Source organism: Sipha flava, unplaced genomic scaffold (assembly GCF_003268045.1).
Source record: "Sipha flava isolate LNK unplaced genomic scaffold, YSA_version1 3_pilon_pilon, whole genome shotgun sequence".
Classification (NCBI taxonomy): domain Eukaryota; kingdom Metazoa; phylum Arthropoda; class Insecta; order Hemiptera; family Aphididae; genus Sipha; species Sipha flava.
The window spans coordinates 1,246,642-1,267,258 of record NW_020273108.1 but is presented as its reverse complement, the minus strand read 5'-3'; the positions used below and the strand labels follow the sequence as shown (position 1 = coordinate 1,267,258).

The 20,617-nt window shown below is 35.6% G+C and overlaps 2 protein-coding genes across 2 annotated transcripts in view; one reads left to right on the top strand and one right to left on the bottom strand.

Annotated features, from left to right (window-relative positions):
* Positions 1-8,723: 8,723 nt before the first annotated feature.
* On the top strand, positions 8,724-9,450 carry LOC112688647. The gene has a single exon (XM_025561945.1). It carries the CDS (start codon positions 8,747-8,749, stop codon positions 9,290-9,292), a length of 546 nt encoding a protein of 181 aa, XP_025417730.1. The 5' UTR covers positions 8,724-8,746; the 3' UTR covers positions 9,293-9,450.
* A 3,554-nt stretch (positions 9,451-13,004) lies between these two features.
* LOC112688659 (G1/S-specific cyclin-D2-like) overlaps positions 13,005-20,617 on the bottom strand; it is a 63,632-nt gene continuing 56,019 nt past the window's right edge. Inside the window, exons 4-5 of the mRNA XM_025561966.1 lie at positions 15,198-15,334; positions 13,005-13,216 (exon numbers count right to left, since the gene is read on the bottom strand). Of these exons, the coding sequence (XP_025417751.1) occupies positions 13,073-13,216; positions 15,198-15,334 (281 nt within the window). The 3' untranslated portion in view covers positions 13,005-13,072. The remainder of the gene's footprint in view (positions 13,217-15,197; positions 15,335-20,617) is intronic.

The window sequence follows — 20,617 nt, the reverse complement described above, 5'->3', positions numbered from 1 at the left end:
TATAATAGGCATTAAGAACATATGTAATTATATTCGTATATTTATTACGAGGTAATGATTTTATCAACATTTGAAGAACGTATTTTCTTTGCATTTTGGTGACCTAGTGTCGCATTTATATACTTGTTTTGTGCACGATCGATTAAAAAAAGTCTCGATCCCCCTATGGTATATAACAGGTTTGGCGAATTATTTTGACGCTACTTAACAAAAATCACTTTTTTTTCTTTTATTAAGAGTGCCATTAAATATTACAAAAAAAATATATTTGTTCATATTGTTTACTAAAGGAAAACATTTATTATTTAACTATAAACATAAAAAAATTTAAAATTTATATAAATACAGAATTACATTACATTGGTAATTATTCATCGTCTTAATGTGATTACTGTTGTTGAATACTTGTTCAGTTAGTCGGTTCCTTAAATCGGGTTGTAAAAAATTCCTTTCTGAAAATAGTGTCTCACATAAATAAGTTGGAGAAAAATTTATAAAATTGTAATGCTACTATATTGCGTTACGTTACTTTTAGTATATTATCTACTTTATTAACGAATCTAAAATTTAATTTTCCGCAAAACGTCAACATTAGCGAAAAAGTACCAACATTGTGATATTGTAATTTACTGTAAAAAATAAAAATATAATATGAATATTTTAATTTTTACGTGCCATTTTCGGCACATGTACCATGAATTTACTATCCCTGGTATATAATTATTTTTTACAAAACTTTGTTACAATAAACATAATTAAATAGAATAATTAATATTAAAATGGATAAAAACAAGTGTGAACACTGGCTTAAGTTAATTTATAATTTTTCTCCATCTTCGGCTCTAGTTTTTGCCTTTAAACCAAAAAAAACCGTCTCCAGTATAATAACTGAAATTGTACCGCATTTCAATCGTTATAACGATTTTTTTTTTAGTTGAGGTGAAATTATATATATAATTGTTTCACCTCAACTAAAAAAAAAAAAAAAAAAAAAATTGAGCACTAGTTTGTTGTTTGTATCTACAAATGTTCTACGAAAAAGTTTCAAATTAAAAAATTTGAAATTCACCATTCGGAAAAAGCATTAAATCAAGTATAACTTTTGTATATATTATTTTTTGGACTATTTATATTGATTATTTTTGATTGTTGACGTTTATTTTTTTTTATCGGGATTTTTTTAATATATTTGTCGTGCATCATTAGTGTTAATGCTACATTGATAATTACTTTTTATTGATATGATGGGACATGATTCATCAACGTCGTTTACGCCCTGAACGCAGTTAGCATATATTATTGAACAAATGTATAATTTATGTACAATCAACGTACAACCATTATACTTCATTAACCCGCTGTTATAATTTAAAAGTGGAAAAAAAAATAGCTCGTGTCATTTAACTGTAATTGTGTGCCAATGAGTACAAAAAGTATAGTTATTATAACAACGTACAGTGGTATTGTTGGATGCCGTGAACCGTGGCACGAAACCCGTTCGGACTCGCGACGTAATTTTTGTACAATATCTTAAGATCTTGCTGCTATGCCGGTGCGATGTTGCATTATTAATATTTAATATTTGTATTTTTATTTTTATTTTTTTATTTTCTTAAACGAATGTATTAAACCTACTACATAGGCTATAGCGGCTACAATAACATAACTCGCGTCGCTTGTGAATTTGAATAATGAGTTTTGGTATTTTTGTCACACGGGAAAATACCAACTGTATTCCTCGTCGGGTTCAAAAATGCCATTGAAAATACTTTTTGAATAAAAAATTATTGACTGAGGTTAACTTGCCGTATGACACCGTCACACATTCAAACAATAATATTAATAATAATAATAATAATAATAATAAAAATAATACAATAGTGGTATTTTGTTGTGTACACGTACGTATAAAAGAAATGAAGAAGAAGAAGAAGAAGAAGAAGAAGAAGCAGAAAAAATCACGAAGGGATGATGACAACAATCGCCGGTCGTGGAAAAGAGACGTTGTGCGTCCCCGTTCGCACTCGAACGTGTATAATAATGTGCACAACAAAAACGTACCTAATAATATTCAAACACAATATAACGCACTTGGCACAGTGTTTTCGACTCCGGTCGAGGACGCGATCCTGGTCGAGGTTATTCGAACATTATGTTTCAGTGCGTTGTTCACGCACTGCAGTCGGTCGACGGAAACGCGTTGGCCGTCTCGATGCGAACAATCCGGTCACTTCCATCGGGCACCGGATTTTGGAAAAAAAAAATAATAAAATCAAACGCTATCCAAACACAATGCGTACCTAACCGCAATGTTATAGCGCACCGAACACCCGAACCATTAAGTATGTACCGTGTTGTTGATATTGGCCTGTTTACGATGATTCCGTTCCCTCGACACGAGCGTATAAATTAAACGATGCGGCGAATTCGGATTTTATCAAGCGTATGAATCGAATATAAAAAAAAAAAAACTCTATGTTGCGTCGATCGCGGTACACCCAGTTAAAATTTGACGTTTTTGAAAATGCCTTAATACCAAAAACCGCGGTATATAATATACCCTATAAACGCTTTATTCGATTACACTCTAAAACGATCTCCAAGGGCGTTTCTTCAATGAATCAGTAATACAATTACATTGCACCGTAGCGCCACGTTCAATACGCCTAATTGGAAAAGTGTACCAAACATGGTTCTTATTGGTCTCTGTTCTGTAGCGGATTAGTATTTCGGTAATTCCCTGATGAATTTCAATGCGTTCTTCCCGTTTCGTTTGGGTTTTATTTTTAAGATCATGAAACCCTTCAAACTTTATAATTACAGAGTTGATTCGGATTCGAATAGAGATTAAATCGATTGGATATCGTGAGAAATTCGCGATTTCTCAGTAAGAAAATATAAAGTTATTCATAATTTGTTAATAATATAATATAATTATGTAGACAGTTTTTACCTGGAATATAAAGTATTCTAATTCGTCGCTGTTAATATTTGATCTGTTTAATTAAACCAACAATATAGGTACGTTATTAGTTATAACACACGAGTTTTATTAACTAATTGAATAAAAATCACCTTTTTTTTTATATATATATATATAAAAAAGTAAAATAGTAAAAGTAGATTTCATGCATTTACACCCAATTCTATATTATTATTATTTAGTGGTTTTGAAGATCTTTTTTTTTTTTGTAAATTCATTAAAACCAAAATAATCGATGTCATAAAAGCATCCAGATTTGTATGAATTCGAACATTAAAAATAATTATTTATATAATGTAAATAAATAAGGTATATATTATTCATGATTAATTTTCAAATAAATAATGTAATATACCAAAAAAGCATAGTAGTATTAAATATTTGTATTTCAATAGGCGTCTACGAATACACTACAAAAAACTAAACACCCTCGACATTATTGTTAATGATTTACAGTACACCAAACAAAGATCTATTATTAATATTCTAATTATTATTAATCATATATTGTTATATACATCAATATTTGTCCTAATTTGGGTCAGTGCCACAGCCAGGGGCATCATGGAAGAATATACACGAAGTCTGTGTTTCAAATGTTGTGTAGAGGTTTTTAATTTTGTCTAATAAATTTAAAAATGGTAATAAAATAATACGTCAGAAATGAGTGCAAAATAATATAGTTTTAAATATAAAAATCTCTAAATTCTTAAAAAACGTCGAAAATATGTATAACAATCAATATTATTTTTCAATTCAAAAAAAAAGAAAAAATAATTAAATTCTGATACTTCAATATTTATGTTATGATAATTATTTACTAAGGTTAGTAAAACGAGTCTATAGTGTTAAGCGAAGAAAAATCGCTGTTAACCGCATTATAATTTCATTGAATTATCTCTAGAGCAATAAAAAGGATATTAGCTTTTTTTCTGCTTAAGTATTTAATCGTCATCATTCGGGTACCGCCTAATATAATTCCATGCAGTCTAAATTCGTATTTTATCAAAAATTAATGGTTTTATTTTAATTGTTATTGTTATAAATAAATTGTATACGATCGTGTTTTTTTTTGCGATTATACTAAAAGCACTTTGTCTATACTGCTATATAGGACAGAGAATTATTTATAAACACATTGATGACACGAAATATTAGTTTTACAAAAAAAAAAAACTAATAATTTATCATTTTTTATTGGTTGAAACCTAGGAGGAAGTGGCGGAAAACGTGGAAGACACAGAAAATGTCTTCCGCCTGAAAAAAAACAGAGCTGTACAATAAAACATTAGATCCGGTCAACCATTAAGATTGAACAGATTTCGAATAATGAACCTTATGATGATGATATTAAACACGACTTTATTCGCCACGACTCAGAAGTGTACGAGAATCATAACGTGAGACGAAAGTGGAATAACAAAGTGGAATTGTTACTACTTTCTTTTCTCAGCATTATTCGGATTTTCAATTCCTATCGATAGCGCTGGACCCCGAATTCTGTACTGCTTCGCATCATCATCGTTACGAAATTGGTTGACGTACTCTTCCGGATTTGCCGATAAAGTACACACCCGTAGATTACATACTGAACGTTTATAACACAAGTGCGGACTTGAATCCGGTGGACGGATGGCGGAAATTGTTCACCGCGACACCGCATGTGCATGCAACAAACCCAGTAGATGGTATATTACATTTTCGTTAATCATTAAGTCCAATCTAGATCGAAATAACTACAGTTAGTTGGTCCGAAAGCGAATCGCGAATAGAAGTATGTTCAGTCGGTGTTCGATGCAAACGGGAATAAACTCATTTAAAAAAACGCAAAATAATCTTCTTTAAACAATATCTTTACCTCGAAATAAACTGTGGGTGCTAATTTAGAACTTGGGGTTGTTAAGCACCTCTGGAATCTCCGTAAGCTAATTGAATCGCGTAAGTGCTGGATATCTGCACGGGCCAGTTTTTTTTTCGGTCCTAACCGACCCGAAACTTAACCTTACAAAATGCTTCCATTTTTTTTTTAAGTCCAACCCGACCAGATCCGTTTATAATATTTATTTTTTTGTTTTTATCAGTGATCTATCTATAAATATCATATAGACGATTAATACATACGTATTTTATTGTGATTTGTAACAAGCCTACACACTATCAGTTAGGGAATATTTCCTAATCCAACGCCAATAATTAGCATTAGTATTGTACTCTTATATTAAAATACGAATAAAGTTATTTTTATCGTTATTTAATATCAGTGAGCGAGTAGTGAGGTATAAAAAAAAAATTATTGATTTTTATAATTTAGTTAAGTTTTTTAAATACCGATCACACTGGGTTAAATGCAATTAAACTAGGTAGTTTTGTTTTCGACCGGTCCAAAGAAAAATACTACGATACCACCCATAACCGACCCGCAATATTTATATAACGGCCCGGCCCGGTCCAAGCCTGTTACTGTCCATGCAGATCTCTAGTACGTGCACACTTGTATATACTGCATGAATGGTATCTGAGATCTGTAACATATTACCTAATATGATTGCCTATAAAAAAAAATTTAGATAAATAGCAATGTTAATGTCAAACAAATAATGAACGCTTAATTGTGCGCAATTGCATTATGTATATTTTTCATCCCATTATTTCAAAAGATTTTTGTTTAAAATGAATAACTCATATCTTCCGACTGCACAAAAGTCATCATACAAAATAAGCATTTAATGTTTTTACCCGCATTCTTTTGGTTTACTAAAAACACCCCTAAGCTCCAGGTGCCCATGGGCCCTTGCGTAGCCCAATACGGCCTTGGTATGGACGACGGGGTCGCGAAACTGTCGCCGATCACGATTTGGACGTAAATTAATTCGAACGAAAACACAGTCAGTCGCACCGCAGCGCGGACGATACGTACACGTCGCCGTCATAGTTCTCGTGCGCATTCCGAGTTATCGTTTTTCCGGTCTGTCCGGGCACGAGGAGTCGAGATCGAATCTCGTCCTGGCCACGACCGAAGTGGTCAAGGGTTATGTATACTAACGCGTTTAATACGCGCGCATACATTACACCCAGAAACACGTACCGGGTCCGCACAGAATAACCCGTACCGTTACCACTCCCCCGGGACACAACAATTATTATATTGTTACTATTATTATTATCGTAATAATTTTTTTATTATTACTGAAGATCGTGTTGTAGCGTTACGTTTCGATACCGAGGAGCCCGCCGGCCGAGCGCCACGGTTTTCACGCGATCCGTCCGACGAAACCCCGCGTTTTAGACGCGCCCCGTGGATTTGGATAATGCGTCGTTCGGCATCTCACCGTTGGAAAACTCGATCGAGTTGACGGGCGAACGATAATTTCACGGTTGAACCGTTCGCGTCCGAGCGCTTCGGCGGACGGGAAAGATATTCTCTCGAAATCCTTCGTCGTCAACGTACAGGCAGGTCCGACAAGCGGCTTTAATGATAATGAACTATACACAAACGAACGACATGTTTAACTGTAGTAAATCTTTTTCCTTTATTGATATTAATAGTATAATATTGAACTTACAATAAAACGAATAAGTACAAAAATATCAATGTAATGTGTACAAATAAAAATCGATACTTGATATTTATTAATACATACCTAACCTCCTAATAACATGCTGTAGTATATCAACTTACAAATAATTATTATTATATGATAAGAACTTTTTTTTTTTAATATTAACAACATTATAGGCACTGCACAGTTGGAGGAATACGAATTCCAGCTGGCCAAGAACAGAAAATTGAACAATCGTTTTAATTTTTAATTTTTACAAATTTTTATACACAGATGCTTGGTGATAATAAATATAGCACCATCGATAACATTTATTAGGTTTCCGGCGTATCGCGGTGATAAGCGCGGTTTAATGTTTTTAGATTATTGAACTCTATACAAGTATATCATTTACGTTCGTACGTTGCAACGTGTTTTAAGCATTTGTCAACAACTGAGAAAAATAATTTTTAAGAATTATTATAATGGACGATCCCGTGTTGACTTTAGATGGTAAGATTTCCATTTTCATTTATTATTTTAATTAAAATAATTCATTAATTAGATCTTAAATAATTAGTTATTAACGTATTAATTTTACCTTTAATAAAGCAACAAATATTTTTACAGCCTTCTAGAGGTTTGATTTTCTTTTTTCTACAAACCTTAATATATGTACTTTAATATGATATACTAATTATAACCCTCTCAACCCCCCCAACTGAATTATTCATGTTTTTTTTTTTTAGATAAAAGTAGCAATAAACACAATATATTAATAGTTGCTTATTTTAAGTATGTTTGAAAAATGAAATTAGTAGAAATTCTAGTAAAATGAAATTTATATTAATGGATTATTTAAAAAATAGACTTGGTAACATTTTGAATATTGATAATAACGATTTTGAAAAATGTATGTCGAACAAAATTGATGGATTTTGTTGTATTTTGAATAAAAAATGGAAAGAGTCGAACTATTGTATAACTAAGTTAAAAAAAAAAAAATGTTGGCTACAATTACATTTTAATATTCCTTCCAAAAAAAATGTGATATTTCTAACCAACCTTCGACAAGTACCGGTAGACAACCCAAAGTTTTTTCTGAGCTTAGTGACCGCTCTAATCGTAGGCACGTTAAAAATTTAAGGGAGACGATAACATCGGATGAATTAGTTTACGCTGTAAAATCTACATTATACGTTGAAGGAAAGCGTGCAGCAGCCCATATTATTCCACAAGTATTTGAGTTTTCATCTAAACGTGCAATAAAAATAAGGAAAATGTATACAAATACTAAGTCAAACCTGACTCAATACACAGAAGATGAGGCTATTGCATTTATGGATGATACTCGTATGACAAAAAATTCTTACCATTTAACCCGACTAGGTGCAAAAAAACATGGAGCTGATATATATCCTTCCTATGATAAAATTCGATTGGCTAAAGATAGGTACTATCCAAAAAATATTGCAATAAGTGTAGTAGGAGCGTCAGTTCCTCTCCAAGATTTATTAGACCATACATTATTAAGATTATGCGAAACACTTAATTTTGATGATAATACTAATTATGGAGAATTATATTCACAATTTGATTTTATATGTAAATGGAGATGCGATGGTAGCTCTGGCCACAGCGAGTATCATCAACAATTTAAAAAAAACAGAAACAGATGATTGTGATGTTGAAAGCGATATAAATCTAACAGATACTAGTATTTTTTTGTTTTCATTGGTTCCTCTGCGACTTGCAGCACATTGTAAGAGTATAAATGAAAAATCTATTTTATGGGAAAATACATACCCTTCTTCAACTCGATATTGCAGGCCAATAAAATTTCTCTATGAAAAAGAGACATCAGAGGTTATCCGAAATGAAGTTAAAAAAACAGAAAAAGAAATTATTGAATTAAAATCATTCGATTTAAATATTAATAATAATGTTATTAGTGTAAATTATACTATGCTTATGACAATGGTTGATGGTAAAATAATTAATACTCTAACTGAAACGTCAAGTCAGGTATGCTTTATTTGTAAATGTAACCCTAAAAACATAAATAACTTAAATAAAATTCATAATTTTCAAATTAATGAAAATAACTTTAAATATGGATTATCCACTTTACATGCGTGGATCAAATTTTTAGAATGTGTCTTACATATTTCATATAAATTAGAATCAGCCCCTACAACCAAAAGGACCACTACTGAGCAAAATAATGGTATTGCAGAAAAAAAAAAAGTTGGTACAATCTAGGCTTTGGAATGAATTAGGTTTGAAAGTCGATAAAGTTATTCAGGGAAGAGGTACTTCCAATACTGGAAATGTTGCTCGTAGGTTTTTTAAAAACACTGATAAGGTGTCTGAGATAACCGGAGTTGATATCAATTTGTTGAATAGATTTTCTGTCATTTTAACGACTATGTCTAGTGGTTTAGAAATAAACCACGAACGATTTGACAAGTACGCAAAAGAAACTGCTGAGCTATATGTCCAACTTTATAATTGGTATCGTATGCCTCCAACCATACACAAAATATTAATGCACGGCTCATTAATAATACAGTATGCCCTTGTTCCGATTGGCCAGTTATCGGAGGAAGCTCAAGAGGCACGAAACAAGGACTACATTCGATGTAGAAAACATCATTCAAGACATAATTCACGTTTAAATACCAATACAGATCTTTTCAATTTTCTTTTAGTAACATCTAATCCTAAAATAACCTCATTAAGAACCGAACCTAAAAAAAACTCCAACTAAATTACCTCCAGAAGTTATATACTTATTGAACATTGAAAAATCATGTGATGAATCCGAATCCAGCGGTAGTGAAAGTGATTCCAATTGATTTTAATATTTGTTAATAAAAAATAAAATTTAAAAATATCTTTTTTTTTTTAATTTCTAAACATAAGTAAATAAATAAATAAATAAAATTCACTAATTTACTGTAAATATATATATAAACTAATGTATTAACTATGAAAAACTATAATGTAAATGTAGTAAAATATATTAATGTACATTACTATGTAAAATTATTATATTGTATTCATTCTTATTTCGTTATTATTTGATACCTAATATTTTGTTTTTCCTGATATATTTATAAGTGTAAAGTAATAAATTCTGTTGTAATATAATTTATAATGTGTGTACTATATATTTATCAAAATTAATTTCATTGATTTTTTGATCATATTAATTTTGGCCAGCTAGAACATGTATTCCTCCCACTGTGCGCTGTTCGACATTTCTTTTACACGTCGCCAAAATCATGTACAATTACGGAAAACATAATTATTATTTCAGGCGGATTAAAAAACAAAAAATAAAAAATAAACATTTTTAAATATTATTTCAATACAATACAATCTATACGTGTGTGAAAGTGTTTGAATATATTTATATATAAATGGCAAACATTAAAAATGGACAAACCGCATTAATATAAATTTTATTATGGCACAGTAAAAAAAAAAAAAAGTTAACATAGATAATATGACCAGATCGACTCAACTTATACATCTAATATGGAAAGTCTATGCGTTTATGATCGACATAGATTTAAAAGAAAAGAAAAACGTAATCGTATTTCAAACAAAATTTTAAGCGTTTGAGTCTTATCTAAGTCCTATTGTTTTCTTTATGGGAACACATAAAACTTGGCATCCGATGTACGAATTCGGTAGTCTATAAATATTTGTACTAATAATTACCAATTATAAAAAAAAAAAATTATGTATTAAATCAAAAAAAAAAAAAAAAAAAAATACAATGGCTTGTGTAAAGCACATGAAAACGTAGTGAATAATATAGAATATACATTAAAAAAAAACAGTGTCCTCATAAAACTTCATTTATAACTTTCTTTAATATGCTTAACTATCTATTAAAACTTAAATTTATGTATATAATTTGTAGACATATGTTGTGTAGAAACACATGCCCGATACTACAAAACACAACATTTATATTTATGATATACTTTGAAAAAAAAAATAAATATAAATATATAATAAATGATTAAAATGAAAACATGATATTATAATCTATACTTAAGATTTCTTTTTTTATATCTTTTTTTATACTTGACTACTTCAGTTGGTAACAATTCTAAAATGTATTTCCACTTCCTAATAAACCAACAATATAGGAAAGGCTGCAGAAATAAATTGGGAGAAAATAATAGTTGAAATAGCCCGAACGGAAAAAAAAATCATACATAATAATATAATAATATACAATAAAATAAAAACAACTGCGTCGATAACAGTGCAAAAAAGTAGTGAATAAAATATTATTTTTTTTTTCAACTCGAGTAAATATAATATAAAACGTATAAGTATATAAATGTTCTGATAAAGTAATCGTGTACTAGTACTATATTTTGTATAATTTTTTTTACAACTATTATTACCAACAACTATATAACTCTTCAAAAAGTGTACTTATAATAATATTATATATATATTTTTTTTAATGTATTCATATGTGCGTATTGTATGTGTAGTACAAAAGTGTATATGTACCTCTATTAAATGTTGGTATAGTGCGTCTTACATTCTAAAATAATTATAACGCGGCCAAAACGTTATGTCCCCCCTCTAATTGGCTATTGCGTTTTCGACGCCGAGACGGAATTATGTATACGTAATACGTGCGGGCTCGAGACACATTCAGGACCTATATATATATATATATGATATTATACGTACACGAGTGCGAGCGTATGTGTATTATACACTAATATTTATTATTATTACAACTACTATACACTATACTACTGCTACTACGGTACTAGTACTTTATGGTGGGGGGTGAGAGAAAAATATAATAATAAAAATAAATCAACTTGGAACCCAGGTATGCAGCAACGTGCGCGTATTAAAAAAAAAAAACTCGTTTTTTCTTTTAATTTTTGTTTATTTTTTTTCTTTCGTGTGTGTCCCTCCTTGTCCGAGCCCGCGCCGCGATCCTGACCCGCGTCCCGGCGTTGAATGCATGCCATATGCACACATCGCGAAGCTAATCGAGGGGGGAAACAAATCTCGGGAGCCAATGGCTTCGCCGGATTTGAAGCCTATGGAAGACGTGATTCTATCGTTTTTTCTCGTAGATTTCTCTCCGACTTTTTAAGGAATGGGTGGAGAGGGGTCGTAATCAAGAAAACAACAGTGTATGTTCTATATATAAATATATATGTGGGTACTTAAAAATACTTGTTATAAAACTCTTAATGTTAACGAAAAATAAAGAAAAAAAATAGAATAAAATAATAAGTTAAATTATCTGGATATTGTACACAAAAAAGTATAATATATCAATCATACTACATCGATTTATTTTTTGTTTTAAATAAATATATAGTGATTTGTTTACGGGATCAAATAGAAAAAAAAAAAGCTATCCTTTTAAAACAGACTTATATCATTAGAAATTAAAAAAAAAAATTAATGCGAAAATATAGTGAAAATATATAAATAAATATAAACATTCGAAAATAAAAGAAATTAACAATTGTGTAATATACGTATGTATGTATATATATATATACATACATACATACATACATACATACATACATGTAGATGTATTTACGGAAAATCTCACTTCTAACTTGAGCTTTAAAAAATATTAAAAAAAATTAGACTTCCGATGCAAGAGATCTTCAAAAACAATGTTGCACCATCCTCGTGCTGAACTCCGAATCGGCAAGCCTATCTTACACTCTTAAAAATATGCGAGAAAATCTATATATATATATATACATATACATATATATATATATATATATATATATATTATATATTTATATATATAATATTATAATAACTAACTATTTTGATATTACTTAAAAGTTAATCAATTTTAGGAATCTGTTTGTTAGGTAGCCATACCGGAACTTTACTGTACATTTAATTCATTTATAAATCGGGTGTTGTGCGGAACGAATAAAATATTTAACAATGAACTGAAAATATATTTATACCATACACGCGCAATACGATTGATTCAGAAAATCTATATAGGAAATTTATTTTTAATTATTACTTTTAATTTCAATTACATTTTTATTCAATTAACGCTGGCTTTATAATGCGGTGTACTCCCAAACTCTAGCCAGCGCACGCCGTTTCAAAGTGACCGGAGTTGCTTGTGGATGATTATAATAATAATCTTATTATAATATTATATGTACGGAAACATGAAGCGTATTTTATTGCCTTCCCCGTCAAAAAGAAAATAATAAAAATAATAATCATAAAACCTAATTTTAAGGGCACTAATAATTATTATTATTATGTCATACGAGTCTAAATATCTAAACATATGTAATAATATATGCGAGTACCTTAAAAAATAAAAGTTTTTATGGAATATACGTGTCGATCGCGCGGCTTGTCGTCGATCGAATAATAAGTGGAACATACAGAGTAAAATAAAATTGAGTGAGTAATTTTCTTTTATGTTTTTTTTTTTTTTTTTTTTTTTTTTTTTTTTTTTTTTTAGTGTGTTTTGCAAGTCTAAACGACCATTTCAAATCCAACAGTCCGTGGTGTCGTCGGACTCGGCAGTCTTGTCGTACACTTTCCCGTACATCTCATACTCGATCTCCTTGCGTTGTCTCTTGTGACTGTCAACCATAGCTTCGATCAGCTCTTGGCACGTCTTCAAGACCTCCTGGAAAACAAAAAAAAAAAAAAAAAACGCAATCCCGCGGTTAATCAAAAGCTTTTTAACAATTTTTTCCGCGTACCTATGCACGAAGGATAATGAGCGCGCGGTAAGAAAAAGGCCATTGACGGTTACCCATCCCGTATACATTAAATTTATAATAATAATAATAATAATAGTTACGCGTTATTGTACTGTACCGTCTCTAATGAGACGAATCGATAACAATGATAACTCGCGTACAAAAGCGTCTCGGCGGGTTCGGAATAAAAAAATAAATATAAAAAAATAGTAGTTTTATTTTCCACAGCTCGTGTCCGTACACCTAAACACATACGTAGATGCGCGCGCGCAGCATCACACGGGAAACGATACGGGGACGAGTTTTTAACGATCGTTGAGATCAAAGAGGAATACAAAGAGATATATCCCCGTGCGCTGCAGGACGTTTTCGTCGAAACCGAACGATTCGCGTAAGCGATTCGAATGCCATAAACACGCGCATATAATACAACAACGAAAACGTGTACACACATTACGTACGTGCGTGTATTTGTCGGTCACACGGTCGCTTCGAAAACTCCATTAGCATAATACATCGCCCGTACACATATACATACGCAATATAAACACGGTGTATCAGGTGAAATGTACGCGTATGGTAATCAACCGATACCGGGAGTGAGATGTATAGGAGAAGGAGAAGGATTCGAGGATAACATTAATAACTGCCGGTACGCGTGTGGCCCGCGTACATATCCGAAAATACACGTATCGCACACATACCAAATGCATTGATTACATAAACACACACACGATAATGTATACGCGCAGAGGTGTATTTGCGAAATTCGAATATGATCGTGTTCGGTAATAATTGTGCAATGATTCGCGATGATCGCGGGATGGACGCGTGAACCCTGCGCGTGTAACGCTCGAGGGCAAAGGATTAATTAACTAATTAACTAACGTTTGATCGGAGTCGGATATCACCATCACGTACCGCTAACAATAATTGTACTCGTGCGCGAACAGTTCGTTTTAAAATCGTCATCGGCGTGCGCGTAGAACGCACGCGGGTGTTGAACGTCGGCGCTGTTTGCCGCGTGCATACTTACGCGAACTGTCGAATCCAACGAAACTCCTCTGTACGTATAAACTCTCTTATGTTCTCTCCGACACCATTGTGTGTACATACCGTCAAGTGTGGATAGCATGTGTATTATAATAATATCAAAGTACAACTATCGGTGCGGATCCCGCAGCAATGGTCAGTGATTTAATACAAAGCCCAAGGAAGAGTTGAAGAGAGCAAGGTGAAATAAACGTAAGGCTGGACATGCTACACGAGTACGTCCCTGAATGAGGTTCAGAACGATAATATCGAAGGAATCGGACATAAAGAAATGGACACGCTCCCATGAATGCTGCGAATGCAGCAACCGACGAACAATAATGCAACACCTGTAACAGTGCGCCCCGCAAACACTAATGCACCGAGCAGGGTCTCCTGCAGGGCTTGCAACGGAAACACCATTGAAATGGCTGAGTCCTGAAAGGACGCGAGAAACCAACTGCAAAGATACGGAGGAGAACATAAGAATATACTGCTTGATATTTGAACGAGTGGATATTGAACACAGAACAATTACGCTGGTACGCATACTCGCCCAGGGGATTTTACGAACGCGGTGTACGAGCTTTTGACGTTCATTGAAAGTTGTATTACGGGATTTCGATGGTGGGATGAAACCTTCATGTGTTTTTCTACAAAGAAAAATAAACCACTGTTCCCTCAACCCTAGCCTACCTTGAAATTTACTCGCGAGTCACGAATTAATTATAATTTTACAATCACGACGATCATCGTCGGACGATACACCGTCGCGAAACACGAAGATTACGCGCTCATAAAATAAATATTTACAAACAGAGCAATCATAATAGTAATAATAATAATAATAAAAAAATGGTGTTCTGAACTTACCACTTTTGAGCCAGTTATGATGTGCAACTTGGTGAACAAGTCGTACTTATGAATGGCCGCGTATTCCAGTCCGTTGAGAGCAGCCGCGATCGAGGCTCCAGCGATCACGCTTGGTGGATATGAGCAAAACTTGTAGTCTGTAACACATTGCGCAACGGCGAACGTAAATCATGATGTACACACAAACTTGATAATATTAACAGATTCCAATGCACGTGATAATAATGAAATTAAAATACTATTGATTTTTGTTACAATTGACCGTTGATGAATGGAGTCGGAAGGATAATACGATCATCAACCGTTATAAATAAATATTTATGAGTGAATAATACAATTAGCATTGCGGCTTTCGAACGAAAAACAGGAAACGCCTCAGCGAAGCACACGATTCGCGAGCGCAACAGTCGGAACCACCGAAAGGATAGACTGCGCGCGATTAAGGACATTTTCACAAACACGTTTCAACCACTCGGTTTGACGGTTTTGCATCCATTAACTCTAACACGGACCATCCGATTGACCTGGAGCACGCACGTACACGAAATCCGTACGTTACAACGGTTTCGTGCACGCACTTATTATAATAATGACGATAATAATAAGAAGAAAAATAATAAATACACCGTCCTGCAGGACGAAGATTGCGCGGCACCCGGAGGCATCGTGTCTACTAGACTCACCCTCCCTGCCTCGTCCCGCCCCTGCAGTAACCACTCGTTCATTATCGGCGCTACTCCGGGGGGCACTCGGTATAACGAGACGATGTTTAGACACACATACACGTATAATAATATTATTATTACGGCATGTACATACTATTATTATTATCGTATTGTGTAGAGACGGTTTTTATACGCATGTCGAAATCGACCGGTGCGCGCGGCGTACAGTATAATATACGCATAATGTTGTTTTTTCGGTGACTGGGACAGTCCGTCAACGGAGTATCTATTATTATATTGTACATCGTCGGAGAGACGGAGCAAGAGTGCGAGAGCGACGGAACGGGCTGAGATGCTGCAATAATCGTAATAATATTAATAAATATTATTTTATACAATGCGCACATACAGGTAGTACACGCGCGTAGTATATTATAATAGTATAAAGAGAGCGGCTTGCGGTCGAAAATACGATATTATAATGTAGCGCGTATTGTATGCGAGATTATAATATTATAGCTGATAATCGCAATACAAATCCGTCGAATAAATCATGTTATTATTATTTTTGCGACGTTCGACGGTCAACAACAATCATCCGCGTGATCGGTGGAATCAATTCAAGCGCGTTTTTATTCGTTCATTATATCTGCGTTAATTTAGTTTTATTCGCGTGGCTACATCGTGCTACAAACGCACTTGACCGCGTTTCGCCGTTGACGACAATGAACGCCAAGAGAAAAAACTTCCTATTACGTTTTGTCGAATTCAGAATACACTTTTTATGTATATCGGGGCGATTTCAGTAATGAATATCGAAATGTTACTTCTCGAAAGTTTTAACGATCATTTTTGTCGCTCTTTGATCCCATTTTCCTAACACGGTTCTGAAATTACTGTATTTAATATTATTAATTGTTTTTTTTTTTTTTAATTACGTTACGAACCAGGTGACTAATTTTCATCGATTTTTATCCGATCGACACGGGCCCTTAGAAGTCCCAAACAATCGATACACATGTATACGTTTACGTAAGTTACGGTTTGTGCTTGATCACCGATCAATCCTAGGTGCGGCCGGTTAAATCTATGATGTACGTTTCACATTCGTCCGGGCTCGAAATGATTTCGAATCTTGAACTCATCACCGAACCACAAACGCAACACCAACGAAATCCAGTGTCCGGCAGCGCTAAGAACTATTTAGTTGATTCGTTTTGTCGTTGCAACGGCTTTGCAACAATAATGCCTTGATAAATTTTATCGAAAAATAGAACGTGCAACGTTGGTAACTTTTTTTTTTTCAAATCGCACTCCTCGTACCAACGGAAATTACGTAACGTCCGCGGTAGACAACCAAACGTAAAATCAATGCTGCTCTCGGTGGTACCGGATACAGATTTTACTCGGCATATTTTTGTTGACGAAACGCGTATGCAACGTGATTTTGGAGGTTTACGTGCACTTGGCGCTTGAGCGTAGCAGACGACGTTTCGCGCGTGCACAACACCGTCCGACCAGACCCACCGCCCAGCTAAGTGGGAGCCCGGTAGGCGTACGGAGTTTTTACGCGTCTCGGAATGCGGTGAGCGCGCGCGCGCGCACGCGGACAGGAAGCGCCGCCGTCGAGATGCGAAGGTTGCCGACGGGGGTCCAATTAATAACCAATGGTCTCTCGTACGCGCGCGGCAGCACATACCACGACGGGCGGACCGACCCAGACGGTTACCGGGTATGCCCCGCGAACGCACGTACCGGAGGTGACTTCCCGTTTTTCCGTCTCGACCGGTGTACCACCGCCATGTAGACAGGGGCGGAACTAGGGGGGTGGAGAACGGGCATTCATCCCCGGACGCACAACTTTAGAGGTCGTAATTTTTGTAATTAACTGATTTGATATTTTCAAACTTTGTTAAACACTGTTAACGGGTTAAAACTCAACAAGTATTCTCGAGGAGAGTATTTCATTATTGGTCTATGGTAGGGCGTAATTTTAAAATTTTGCCCGGGCGTAAAAGTTCCCCTAGTTCCACCTCTGTACCTCTGTAGAAATTCAAACATTGAAACGGTTCCGTCCGGATGAACGAATACTTTTTGACGGGCAGGAAGCTGTGCGAAGCGCACGCGCGCACAAGAACGGCTCCGAAGGGTCTCTAGCGAAATTACATGCAGGGGCGTGTGGGGTTAGTGGCGGCGATTTTCAGATTGTTGTTCTCGCTCCGTTTCGCATTCAGACGTAACGCGCGAACGGTCTAGTTTTATGTTTGCGCAACGTACGGTCTAGGCGCCCGAGGACGAAAGCGATCCCGGTCTTCTCTCCTGTTCACTGCCGCGCAACACGTACGCCGGTGGTCTAAAATCGTATGTTGCGCACCGCATTCTTTTCCGCCGTCGTCACGCGCTAGTTAGTAGTCCTTTGTTTCGCCAACTCGATTTTTATTCGAGCGCTCGGGGGGATGTGACTCTCGGTACGTGACTAAATTTTCGTGTTGACGAGAACGAAATGTACACGGGCGGACGCCGTGGGAGGGATATGATACGCATATACGTATGTGATCGTATGTGATAAATCTCGACGAAACGGGGCCGTCTCGTTGCGGTCGCGTACATTCATATCGTACAAAACAATACGTACCGCCGTGCACCATAAATTTCCGTCCGATGACCAGCGTGCGCCCGGACCTATGGTATACCGGGGTACCGGTATGCGGTAATATAGTTTGCGAGTCACGGCGTGCGCGCGCTTAAGGTGGCGGTGTGGTAGCGAAATCTGCGGAGAGCGTCGGGAGCCGCGTTGACGAGAGATTAACGGCCGAACGAATGTCGTGTGACAGCCCTTGGGGAATCTGCAGAGGGGAGGTGATGCACTGTGCAATATCTGCCTCGAGTCAAACTTGGAGGGAATGAGAGAAAGAAAGTGAGAGAGAGAGAAGAGAGAAACGGCAATGTCATAATCGACCATGTAGAATACCGCTGTGCGTTGATAAATTTACGATATCTGTTTGCCTTGTGCAGATAATTCTTGTAGCAAAAACTACGCACGTTTTATTCAGCAAAACGAATTCATCATCTCTCTCTCACACTCTCTCTCTCATTCTCGGGGAGGGAAACGAGCTCACAATAAAACAGGTCACATGCACACACGAGAATATTCGTAGAGATCAAAAACCGATGTACGTTTTGTTTGCGTTTTCTTATCGGACGATCCAAGTGAAACCACAATTTCGTACGTTACCGCGGCACGGTCGTCGTTGTTGCGCGTATTACCATTATACGGTTGAACGTTATATGGTCAACCATGGGCGCGCAACAGTTTTCGGCGGCAATTACAGCCCGTCGTCGAATACATTTACGTATTTTAATGTATGCGCGGCGTTTTTTTTTTTTCTCTCTTTTTTCCTTCGGTTAATATCGCGCGCGCCGCGTGTATTCCAAAAAAAAAAAAAACATGGCCATGGGATGATGATCAAAAACGACCGACGACCAGTACGCACCGCCGCAACAGTTATTACGTACACGGTGTACCTTGTAAGGCTGCGCAGGCCGAGACCGTCGTCCCTCCTAGACGTTCCGTCTATAAATTTCCGTGCCCGTATAACACCGTGGACCGCACACGCGCGGCAGTAAATCTGTACCAGTTTAGCCGCACAATAATATATACCGTCGACGACGACTTTCGAAATCCGTTCTCTTTGTGCGCGCGTGCTGGTGGCGTAGGTAGGTGCACACACCGGCGACCGAGTAAAACGTTTTCGTGAATGAAACGCGTTTGCGCAACACCCGAAAACCGAATTATAATTTTATACAAGTATACTACTGGCACGGCCCGTCGCGCCGCCTCGAATTCCGATGTATTATGTTTCACCGACCGTTCAACCGGTATCCACTTTATTCCGGTCAGCTAACAATTTCTTATTCCCGTCCTGTTCTCGTGCGCGCCAGAGGAGCCGTGGCAGGGTGGGGGATAATATTGTCCAAAACTCCGAACGCGCTCGATCGTCTACCGAACATTTCCCATTGTGCACACGTTTACTTTTGTCCAGTGGCGCACAGAAGTATTTTGAGAGCATATGAAACTAAAAAGTTAAACGCTAACCACCTACCAATTTTTTTTTTTTTTTTTTTTTAAAAAAACATTCGTTTAAATCGTTGTCTGTAACTGTAAATCAACTCTTGAAATAATTATAAATTTAAGGAATTAAGATGTATTATAAATCATTAAAACTAAGATGTCTACACCCAGTGCCGTATTGGTATAATGTTTGTGTTATAATAATAATGTTATTTGCTCACCGTACTCCATAATGTTTGGTATCCAAATTGTCCAATTATATACCCACCAACCCACCTATACACCCACCCCCGACGAGAGCACATGCAATTGCACCCTTTGGTAACCTATCTGGGCGCCACTGCTTTCGTCGACCGTTCAATCGGCCGTACATAGGTAATGATTATAATAATTATATTCCCACGGGAACAACGCTGACCACGCGCGATAATTCGCCCCCGCGTGCCGTTGCCGCGATGTTTCTGAACACATATACTACGCGCGATGGCCATATATTATGATCGGTCGACGACAGAATTAGAAACTTCTGGTGCGAAAAAGAAATATCTGTTCGACATGTTACATGAACAAAGCGTACATCGCAAACAAAAGTGATACTCAATACGGTGGTCGATTTAAGGGATCGGCGACAAACATCTAGTCCTATAACCTAGTCCTATACTAGGTAAATAGCAGCAATATCG